The 12,184-nt window shown below is 38.3% G+C and overlaps 1 protein-coding gene across 5 annotated transcripts in view; it reads right to left on the reverse strand.

Moving 5' to 3' along the window:
- The window catches only part of VPS41 (VPS41 subunit of HOPS complex), a 194,022-nt gene that overhangs the window by 5,997 nt on the left and 175,841 nt on the right, over positions 1-12,184 (reverse strand). For all 5 annotated transcript variants that reach the window (XM_037837118.1, XM_037837116.1, XM_037837117.1 and 2 more), the window contains 3 exons: positions 2,035-2,134; positions 1,884-1,928; positions 201-280 (listed from right to left, as the gene is read on the reverse strand). In XM_037837118.1, the coding sequence (XP_037693046.1) occupies positions 201-280; positions 1,884-1,928; positions 2,035-2,134 (225 nt within the window). The remainder of the gene's footprint in view (positions 1-200; positions 281-1,883; positions 1,929-2,034; positions 2,135-12,184) is intronic.

The following is a 12,184-nucleotide window of genomic DNA, read 5'->3' on the forward strand; positions in this document are numbered from 1 at the left end:
TTTCTTTATAATGCTTACTACAAGTGTACTAAATATTTTTACATTTGAGAAATAGGTAAATTAATTTTTCTTTTGTTTATTGCTATATTTTAATTCTGAGATCCCACAGAGTCATAAGTATGATAGGCTGTAATTTTGAGCACATTCCTCTGATTGCATCAATTTCTCTTTATTTGGAAGTTGCCAAGCTGTCAACTCACCACGTTAGGCACGGGCAGGCACTCTTTGTGGAACATATGACGGCAATGGAAGACCACCAGGCTGAAAGGCTTGGCTGCATCTGGGGATGGGAAATCAGTGCAACAAGCCAACAAGGAGCTTTTGTAATGGTCTTGATCAAAAGTTCTGCTGTACTTATTTTCCAGCAATAAGCTGCTCTTGAAAGACTGTTTATTTACAAATGCATTCTCAAGGGGCAACAGCACCAAATGCAAATTAGACATTACGATCTCGTTGCTAGGGGATTCACAGGTTACTGGCTTAGCCTCTATCCCAGTTAATAAAACTACAATCTGGTGACAGTTTTGCAGCAGAAACAAAATTTATTCTTAAAAATTATAATCAGGACATGTACTTTATGTGCACGTATATGCACTACCACACACTTTATATACCACATATCACTGAGGCAGAAATCAATTTTGTGGCCTTGTAAAAATGCTTTCTGCCTCTTCACATACTACCTCTGCCAAGAACATTCACTGACTTCGGAGGCAGACCTGGGTTCGAGTCCTGGATCTGCTAGGTTGTGACTAAGACCTTGTATATTACTGTACCTCTGCTTGAGGCTGTCACCTCAGCTGCTCCTTCTCTGTGGGGCCAGCTTATTTTGGGTACAATTTGGTAATTTTAGCTGAATAAATTGAGAATTTAATCTAAGCATGCAGTGGGGGTACATGTGATCTCTCTCTGTTAAAACACTGACTAAACACTGTCTGAAACACTATAGAAGCTCACTTTTTTTTCCTGTGCCCATTATAGTTCATAACATAAGCACTTAAAAATCCAAACCTATTTCATCTAGAAAAGAACATATACGAAACAACTTCTCATGCTACTGCCCTATTAAACAATCCCTTAATTGTAAGTAAAGAGTGGGCCTACCGGATCTTTTAGCGCATCTCTATGCTGAATTTATATTAAAAAAATAAAAATAACTTTGTTATCCTTATGCTGAATTTATATTAAAAAAATAATTTTGTTATCCAAACAACTAGGCTTTGCTAATTTCTAATTTCAAATTATGTGAATTTTCTCATGTCATAATGATCCTTAATCAAGGTGGTTTGGATTTATGCATGAAGACAAGAACTCTAAATGGACAAATTCTTGTCTTTTAAGGAGTCACAGTCCTAATTAGATGGGCAAGTATTACAATTCCACTGATTTGTGAGATAACTTGGGTGCTGAGAACATAACAGCAAAGAAAAAGTGTAAAGAAAAGGGAAAGATACCTACCAAACTTTTTTCATAGAAACAATTCTTTGGATTGTACACATGTTGACAGTAAGTTTATTATTTTGTTTTACTCTAGACAGTGGTTCTCAAAGTGTTGCCCCTAAACCAGGAGCATCAATATTACCTTGTTAGAAAGGCAATTTCCAACTTGTTAGGCAATTTCTCAGGCCCCATCCCAAAACCAATGAATCAGAAACATTGGAGGTGGGGTCTGCATCTGTGTTTAAGAAGCCCTGAAGAACTTCTGCTCTTAAGAATGGCAGAACTAGCATTAAATTGAATAAACTGTGGGCTGAAACTTTTCTTCAAAATTGATTATTCTGAATATTATAAAATTTTATAAATAGCCATTGTTAATTTCAAAATTTTAATTCCACCCATCAGCAACAGATATTTGGTATTTTTTTCCCCACCAACCATCTTACCTGATGGAAGAACAGGAGAAAGGCATGATTCACAGATGTTTTCCTCTACAAGAAAACAGAGACACTTGGAATCATAAAATGATTCTATTTGCTCTGTCTCTTTTCAAAACAGGGCAAACAGTGTGAATATTGTTATTTCACTTTTACCCACCGTCGACCAGGACGCCTTTCATCTGAGTCCGGTGCATTTTCTTCAGTAAGGACAAAGAGTCGGCAACGAGAATCTTTTTGCAGCCTTCACGAAGTAGAATCTAATGCACACATTTTAAAAGAAAAGCCATCTTTATGAGGCTCAAGAAAGTGGAAAACCCTCTTAATGAGGATTCAGAAATTTGGTACACTTAAAATACTTCCAAGAAGCACTGACTGGCTTCCTGCCCTCAGTACCCTCTTCCCTCCAGGCCATTGATGATCACTCATCACTGTCTGCTTTTTTTTCTTACGAACATTTAGTGGCTCCTATAGCACTTATAAAATCAAATACAGATTCTGTGACCTGGCAAAGAAGGCCCTATAGAGTTTGGCTCCTATATGACCTACTCATTCCAACCTCCAATTCTTTCCAAAATCATCCATTTACTTCATAATTAATCTAGTTAGTGCACAAATACGTACCGGGTTCATAACACATACCAGGCACTAAGTATAGAGTGACAAACTAAACAGATACCATCCTTGTCTTAATCCCCTCCAGAGTGCAATCTGTTTTCTGTTTCCTTTCAAATCAATTAGCAGAGGACTACGAATGCAGTATATGAAATGCTCCTTAACTATATTAACCCTCAAATTTGGTGACTTGGGGGCTGACAACTACAAAATGTTAATATTCTGTTACAAGATCCATTTTGTTATTCTTCATCCCAGTATTGTACTTTTTATTTCTTAATAATACTTTTTCCCTATTCCTTTGTGGGTAACAATACTGCAGCAGCCTTGGAAGTCAGGATGCTTACAGCACAGAGATGACTGCCCATTTCTGGTTGGTGTTTCAGAGCTGGGGGCTCAGTGGAGTCAACGACTTCCCACCTGCTTTCAAGCAAATGGGCACAGCATGGAGAGGCAACCCATTTTACCTTGCAAATCAGTTCCACTGGCCATGTATGAATTTTCACCTATTCTAGTTTTTCTGAGGTATTTCAGTAGGAAATTGGGAGAGGCTTGTGAGGTGTGCTTAAGCTGGATGTCATTTTATGTCAGAACTCGGTGCTGCTTTTGAAAACAGGGAGAAACTCCAGACCTGAGGAGCTACAGGCTCTGGTGCTGAGCCTGTGGTTCTCCTCTTCTGGCCCTGCGTGTCTTGTTACATGTAATTATGTTGAATTATGTGGCATTTACACGGACCTTCTTGTAACGAAGACATCGCTCCCTTACTGTGTCCAGCTCTGTGGCTGAGGAGGACCTGAGAAGCATGTCTAGAAGTGGCCATGAGTCATATCAGGTCCTAATGGCAGAAAGAGGTGCATTTTGGCTTTCTTCATACTGAAGTCATTCAACTTTGTTTTCTTAGGGTTTTCAATTCATGCCACAGGGGAAGGAAAGTAGAAGAATAACCGTGTTTTTCATCCCCAATTGTCTGTAATAACACGTGTTCCTCTAAAAATCTCAAAAAGCACTGTCTTGTGGTAGATGCAGCCAGAGGCCCTTCCTGCCTAATTATATGAAGGCAGTTTAATCTAGAACTGATGTCTAGGTTAAAGTTCTAAGCTTTATATATTTCTAGTACACATGAGTAAGAAATTACCTGATTCTGCTATTTCTAGATTCATTTAGGAGGCTTTCACAATGCAGTTCTGTTCTTTAAAATTCTACTGAAAATTGAATTTTTAGATTTGTTTGAAAAAGAAATTAAAATATAACATGTCATTAAACCATACAGGCAGAAGAGAAAAATAAAAAAAATAGTTAGAAAAAATCCAGGGAAATATTGATATCAGTAAACTTTAAGAAAATTTATAAGCAGGTCAGCCTCCAATATCAAAATGGAAAACTTCAGAGAAATAGTGGCAATCACAGTATCTCTGGTAAGCAGTTCAACGGGACCTGGCTGTGACCCTCGGTGGGTGCTTCAGGTCCAATGAACGAATAATACAGGGGAAGAGGGACCCTGGTAGTCTAGATAGAAGCCATTGTGTCTGCAAACTGAAAAAGAAAAAAGCAAAAAATGCAACCTAAGAAAGAACCATCTTCTCAGCAGGATTTCATTTCTTTAAAGGGGTACAAATCCATCTGCTGGCAGAAAGCATTTTCTAGGAAAAATGTCAGTATTTGGAGGCAAACAGCCAGGAGGAGGCAAAGGACACAGTGTGGCTTCCTATGTTTCTTTCTACTTCATCTGGTCAAAAGCCAAGGCTCCAAATCGAATCAGCAGGAAAACATCTTTACTTTCATTTACATCATGCCAGGCAGCTATGTAAGAAAAATAAGAATGTCACCTGTAGATAATTTTTTAATCTATAAAATCTGTAATAATTTGAAGGCCATCAAAGATGGTGAAAGATTATACAAGATTATAGTGTACTATTATATTACATAAGCATTATTTTCAGTGTTAGATATACGACAAAGCATTATATTGACTACAGTTCCCCAGTAACAACTACATCAGCGACTCATGGAAAATGTGCAGTTTTGATACTGACTTCACTACAAAAAGTTCACATTTCCCATGGATGCCTTTACTGAGACATGGATGGGTGAAAGCCAGGAGCCTTAAAGAAGGCATCTTCACTCCTTTCTGACCTTCACACTCATGATATCCAGCCACTTCTGACTTCCAAGGTGACCTCATCCAGTGTGTCTTCCCAGCAGTGGACCGTCCCCCGTCTCCTTTTTCTCCTAGCAAATTTGATGTTATTTACTCATGAAGAACATACGCACTCTTTTCTGTCATCCAGGTTTTTAATGAACAGATGGCTCCGAATCACTGTTAGTTACATTCTGAGTATTATCTTCCATTACTCTGTGCTATTCTTTTTAAAATAAGAAATATTTCAAACAGAGGACAAAGAAAGGATAATAAATACCCAAGTCCTGAGCACCTAGGTCTAACATATTTGTTAATATTTTGCCATGTGACTCAAATCTGTTTATTTTAGAAAATAAATATTATAAATACAGCTGATGCTTTCCTTTCACTCCCTGTGCTCAATACTAGACACTACTATTTGTGCATCCAATATCTATTTCCTCCTCCTTCTTTACAAACATGACTCCAACTGGGTTTAGTGTGTGTCCAACTAAAATATGCAACTAGATGGGGTCCAAGCAGCTGAAACCTGGGCAGCGAAATAAACATTGAGCCTGAGAAGGCATTCCTTCTAAAAACAAAAGGCAAAGCTTCTTTAGGAAAAACCTCTTTGCTTCTCACATCTCCTGGAAAGTGAATGAGAGGCCTACAGAGGCAGTACCACCTGTGACCGAGGTAGTACGCCTGAGGTAAAGTCTCCTGTTGGTGGACACTTAGGCTATTTCCAGTTTAGGGCCACTAAGGATAAAGCTGCAAAGAACACTCTTGCACAGATCTTTCTGCACACCTGTTTTTCATCTCTTGGGTAAATACCCAATAGTGACATTGCCATGGCATTACTCTTTCTGTATGCTCCTTTGGCCTCCTTTGCTGAAGGCACTCTCATTCTAACCTCCATGTCTCTGTTAACTGCTTTTTTATTTGTCCTATCTCTTAATATCTCTGTGCTGCATTCTGAGTGATTTCATCAGATCTATCTTCCAGTTCTTTAATTCTCCCTTTCACTTGTGTCTCATCTGCTATTTATCTTGTCCACTGAATTTATAATTTAAATGATATGTATGTGTGTGTGTGTGTGTGTGTGTGTGTGTGTGCATTTTCTCTGGAAGAAGCAAACCTTCTATCCTCTGAAACCATGAGGCAATAAAATCCTGTTGTTAAGCTAACCCACTGTATGGTGTTTGTTTTAGCAGCTGAAAAACTAAGACATATGTTTTTTAGGTATCATTTAGAAAGTACGGTATTATCTTTCAGAGATCCATATTCCTGTAGGGACTTTTTTCTATTTTTGTAAGATTATCCAAGGCCATGGGCCAACTTCTTCCCACATCCTATTAGACCACTCTTATCTGATTTTGCTTCCCTCCATAGTTCTAAGTTTTTCTAAATTCTACGTTATATTAATATGGCCTTTATTCTTTCTTTGTTACCACTTTCAAAACAACCAGCTGTAGCTTTCTGTAATCAACTAGGTACACACATACTGTATACTATGGTAAATTTAAATAAGAATGGATTTATAAGGTAGTTGTTGAGAGCCAACATGAGACACCATATTCTCCTAATCTTTCCTTTTGATTCCTCTTCAGTTCATCCTCTTTGATAATATTCCAACCAAAAGCAAAGCACCAGACTCACAGATATTTTATAAAGCAATAAAAGAACTGTACATCAGCAAAGTTATTATGGTTCATTAGAAACAGCTGCCATGGGAAGAAAGCCATAAAAAAATTGCCACGTTTCTGAAATTTTTATTTTAAAACACTCTTTGAAAATTCTTGAACTCTTTGCTGAGATCGTATTGTTCACACAGCAATGCTTATCATTAGAATTGCAAATTCTGGCTACCTGTTTTACAAAGTCCCCAAAATGATACCAGAGCTACACAGGGAAACCATTTCTCCTAATTCAGAATCTATTATTTCGACCACAATGCTAAGAGACTCGTATTACACTAGAAAATCTTTCCTTTTGGTTGGGATTATCATCAAAGACGATGAACTGCAGAGAAATAAGAAGGAAAAGATAGGGAGAATCTAAGGTCTCATATTGGTTTTTAAGAACTATCTTATAAATACAATCATTTAAATTTACAACAGCACAAAGTATGCAAGTACTATATTGATTAAAGAAGCTATAACTGGTTGTCAAAAGCCACTGATGTCACCTTAAAGCTCTGATGAGGCCAAATTGAAATAATTTGAAAAGAAAAAAATATCCCATTTGATCTTAAAAGTTGATGACAGGGATTTCTTCTCTCAGAAGAAAAATAAGAGCCTATTTACTCTGAGTTAAAAAGAAACCCATGTGGGCCCAAAAAAGGCAAATAGTAAGAAATCATGATTTCCTCTTAATTCTTTTGTGTTTGGATTTCCAAGTAGAGAGATATGGGAAACTGGATAAAGAAGTATGGCAACCATAGCAAATGCAAGTATGGGGAAAATAATTTTGGTAGGCATGAAGATATCTGGAGTCAATTTACCAGGTTTTTGGTGTTTTACCCCGGTGATTGGGAAGGAGAATTAAAGTTTAATAAAATGGAAGTATGAATGCTTCTTCCTTCTACCAGAAACATTAATTGAGATCATGAGCTGCTCAAGGGGAGGTTTGCATCTTACTTATTTGCTGGTCTAGGAGACCATGGGTCGAGGGCCTGTTGGTTTCTACCCCAGTGTCCACAGCGGGCACTCAAAAATTTACATAAATGTTTTATAAACAATCATACATATGGCATTTTAAAAACAATTTTACCTGAAAATCCAAGCTACTTTATTACAGGCTGCAAAATACAAATTACAGATGATTTATAATAGAATATTTAACATTAAATATGCACGTGCAATTTATGAAATGCCTCTAGTAAGAACTTTAGAGTTGGAAGATACTATAAAGATCATCTGTCTCAAGGTTCCTAAATTCAGTCTTTGGCTGGCTGTGTAAGAACTATCAAGGCTGTTTGTTAAGGATGCGTTTCTTGGTCCTCCCCATGAGACTCTAATCCAGCAGATGTGGGGTGGTGCTTGCAACCATGTGATTTAAGAAAGAATTCAGATTATCTGGTGTGTAGTCAGGTTTGGCAAATGCTGATTTAACTAATGAAAATTGAGATTCATAAAGCTTAAGTGCTCTTCCAAAGGTCAATGGGTTTGTTAATGACAAAGCCAGGACTTGTATCAGGGACTGCAAATACTGTGTCCTTCACTGCTCTTCGAGAGACAAAGGGCTGCCTATCTGCACTCCATGCCTATCCTCTACACTCCTTTAGTGTAACCTGCCATTCCAATGAATGTACCTACAGGACCAGTGGGACAACCAGTGAGAAATACATAGAATGAAGAAAGACTCATGAAACAGCACCATTTGTAATTTTCATTTCAATGAAAAAAGGTAACACAGAACACCTTTCACAAGGCACGCACACAGAATTTAATGGCAATACTACAGTAGAAATGAGGGTAAGTGCCATAAGTGTGAAACCAAATGCATGAGTGCCAAAAAGTTTCAGCACTTAAGTCACCTTGTACACAGACAAATTGAAAATAAAAGCATAATCATAAATAGGTATATGTGATTATAAGGAATGGCAGACCATGTCTTTAGAATCTATATTCCATTCCAAGAAAAAGAACAGTATAAGGTAAAATTTCCTTTTCTCATCAGGTGAAGTTGGCCTTATTTGTAACATTTTTGGAAACTGAAGGAAAGCAAGCCGGTCAATGTCTCCTTAGGTGAGTAGCTGGTGAGAGAATTATGTGTCTTTTAAAAACAAACCCAAACAAAACTTCACAACCCTAATCCTGGTCATAGGTGCAGAAAGAATAAAACATAATCAAATATGAGAGCAATACCCTTCCCTGATCAAGATGTGGAGTGAGAAGCATCATGGCTCTGTCTCCCCACAGAAGCTCTGAACTATCAGCAAGGACTTGCAGAAATATCTTTCTCAAAGTTCCAGAAAACTGTTAAAGGATTGCAGTAACAGGGTAAGTGTCAAACCAAGAAAAAGAAAACATAAGAGTGGTAGGATTTTATGGCAGCCTGGCTGGCCCCATTCCCACCCACTCACCAGCTCAGTGTGGAGCTGGCCCATGCTCCCGGTGCAGATTCCTGGGTTTGGTTCTGGAGGGAGCTGAGTAACCCATGTGCATATGGTGGGAGCATGAACGTCTGGCCAAATCTGTCTGGTGGTAGTCTAGGGACTTTGTGTCCCAGAACCTGCCCTGCACATGCAAGGCAACTCACAGGGCTGTCCTACAGAATGCTGTGGGAGAGCAGCGAGGTTATGGCTGCCTGGGCCAAGGGACTGCTGGTGTGGGACATACTGTACAGTGCCTAGGATGGTGAGGAAGGGGTTTCCTATGGAAGAGGGGACATTTGGAACCAGGTAAATGGAGAATTTCTAGGGCCACACATGCATGCCCAAGAGAAAATCCACATGTAGAAACATTCAGGGAGGTTCCTACATTTTGGCATCAAACTACACTCTAATCTCACTGGATAAGCTCTGAAGAAACACACAGAAACAGGTCATTTTACAAAGACTGAGAAAGGTGTTCCTTTATTTCCTTCTTTTTTTCCTTATTCTTACCATTTGCTTGTATTCAAGAAAAGCTTTGTCATAACACTAGCTGGAACAAGCTTAATGAACAAATGCCTTAGAATCTAAATTCAAGTGATAATACATTAAAAATGCCAAAATGGTCAGACTTCAAGAAAAGATTACAAAACATACAAAGAAACAGGAAGCAACAGCCCAGGCAAAGGATCAGATTCAAGGATAAGAAATCAGTGAGGAGGATCAGACCTGGAACATATCAGGAAAAAGACTTAAAAAACGATCCTAAATATGCTCAAAGAGCTAAAGGAAAACATGGACAAAGAACAAAAGGAAATCAGGAAAACGACAGATGAACACAAAGACAACATCAAGAATGGAAATTAGGAAAAGGAACCAAGCAGACCTGAAAGGTACAGTAACAGAAATTAAAAATTCTTTAGAGAGATTCAACAGCAGATTGGAGCTGAAAGAATAAACAAACAGTAAACTTGAAGACAAGACCACTGAAATCATCCAGTATAAGAAGCAGAAAGAAGAAAGAATGAAGAAAAGAGAGCAGAACCTGAAGAACCTGTGGGACACCATCAAGCATACCGATATATGCACTGAGGGAGTCCTATTAGGAGAAGAAAGAGGGAAAGAGCAGGGGGAGTATTCAAAGAAGTGATGGCTGAAAACTTCCCAAATTAACTAAAGACATGAATATATACCTTCAAGATGCTCAATGAACTCCAAACAGGATAAACCCAAATAAACCCACACAACATATTATAAGCAAACCGTCAAATGCCAAAGATAGAGAATTCTGAAAGCCACAAGAGAGAAGCAATGTATCATGTACAAGGGAGACCATCGAGGCAAGAAGGCAGTAGGAAAACATATTTAAAGTGCTGAGCAGAAAAAATTCCCAACCAAGAATTCTGTATCTAGCAAAACTGTCTTTCAAAAATACGAGATTAAGACATCCCCAGATACACAAAAGCTGAGGGAGTTTGTCACTACTAGGCTGGTCCTACAAGAGATGCTAAAATACTCTAGTTTTTCTTTAGATTGTAGAAATCTTTCATCTTTTACAAGAGATGCTAAAGAGTGTTCTGTAGATTCAACGGAAAAGACTAAATGGACAATAGATCGAAAGCTGTATGAAAAAATAAATCTCCAGTAAGGGTAATGATATGGGTAAATATAAATGCCAGTACTAATGTATTTTGATTTGTAACTCCACTTTTTACTTCCTACAGGATCTAAAAGGCAAATGCTTAAAATGTAGTAATAAATCAGTGGTTTTGGACTCATAATGTATAAACACAGAATTTGTTACATGAACTACATAAAGCTTGGGGGTTGGAGGACATGGGAACATAGTTTGTGCATACAATTGAAATTAAGTTGCTATCAAAGTAAAAAGAAATTGTAGATATAGGATGTTAAATTTAAGTTCCATGCTACCTACAAAGAAAAATAGTAGAGAATACACAAGCTCAGAGACAGAAATTAGAATATAGGTTGTCAGGGGCAGGGGACAAGGCAAATGGGGAGTTAATGCATAATGGGTATAGGGATTCTCTTTGGGGAGATGGCAGAGTTTTAGTAATGAAAGATGGTGCAGATACTGCAGTATTGCAAATGTGATTAATCCCACTGAATGGTATGCTTGAGTATGTTTGAGATGGGAAAATTTATATTGTATGTATGTTCCCCCATGTAAAAGAGAGACGCAGGCGGGGGGAAGAAGCAACTAGAGAGATAATGGTAATTAAGTGCAATATGTGATTCTGGACGTGACTGAATACGGGAGGAGATAAGGCTCAAAAGGACATTATTGGAACATATGATAAAATTGGAATATAGACTGCATGCTCTATATAAATATTAACTTTTCTGAACTTGGTAACTGCACTTAAGGTGGTTATATAAGTGAATATCCTTGTTCTTAGGAAATGTACATGGCAGTATTAAGTGCTCAAGGAGCATGATATATACAACTTACAGTCAAATATTCAGAAAATGGATTGATAAACAGTCAGATAGATGAATAGACAGATGGACAAACAGACAGATGGATAAACAGAATGACAGGGAAACGTGGCAAAATGTTAATACTGGTGGATCTGGGTATCTGGGGGGGATAAGGGTGTCTTGCAGTTCCCTGTATGGGGCAGGCAGGTATGGTTTTTTAACTGTCCTGGTAAGTCTGAAAGTTTCAAAATAGAAACAAAATAGAAAGTTTAAAAAAAATGAGAATAATGACAAGCAATAGCTATGAAAAGAAAGGAAGTAAAAGTCCCAAATCTTAGGAGGGAGAGCATCATAGAGAAAGTGCACACACTTGGAATCCAAAGGTTCCAATCCCAGCCCTATATTGCATGACTTGGGCAAAGGCCTCAAGTTTCTCATCTGTAACACAGGCTTGTGGCAAGGACCCACTGGAAGGACACCTGTGGAGTGCTCTGTCAAATGCAACCTCTATCCAAAGGCAAGGGGTCAATTATCACAATAACAAAAACCCAGAGGAATTCCTACTGCATGGCTGGTGCGCTAAATGCCGTGTACATCTTTGCAAATATATATGTCTTTTCCCAAACCACAGGATTCTGGAGAGATCTTTGAGATGATTTACTCGGGAGACCCAAACCAGTGTCTCAAGGCTGAAAGGCCATTTTTCTTAAAATTCTGCTCCCGACAGAGAAATGCCAGTAGGCAGGTATTAGCCTAAAAGTAATTCAGCTTTGCACCCTTTGTCTTACATCAAGCTAGCCTTATGAATTTATGTAGCCCTAAAGCATTGAGCTTAAGGTTTAATCCAATCCCTGCCCTTCACTGTCCTTTTCCTGGGGAAACAGAGAAGTCCAAGGACATACAAAGACCTGTTCAGGGTGATGTAACTAATTCAGGTTAAAGCTCAGGCTCACACCAGGAACTCTCAAGTCTTAGCCAACTGCCGTTTCCAGCTCACCACGCTGCCTCTTTTAGGAACTAGTTAAAAAATGTTTGCTT

The sequence above is a fragment of the Choloepus didactylus genome, chromosome 5 (assembly GCF_015220235.1).
Source record: "Choloepus didactylus isolate mChoDid1 chromosome 5, mChoDid1.pri, whole genome shotgun sequence".
NCBI lineage: Eukaryota > Metazoa > Chordata > Mammalia > Pilosa > Megalonychidae > Choloepus > Choloepus didactylus.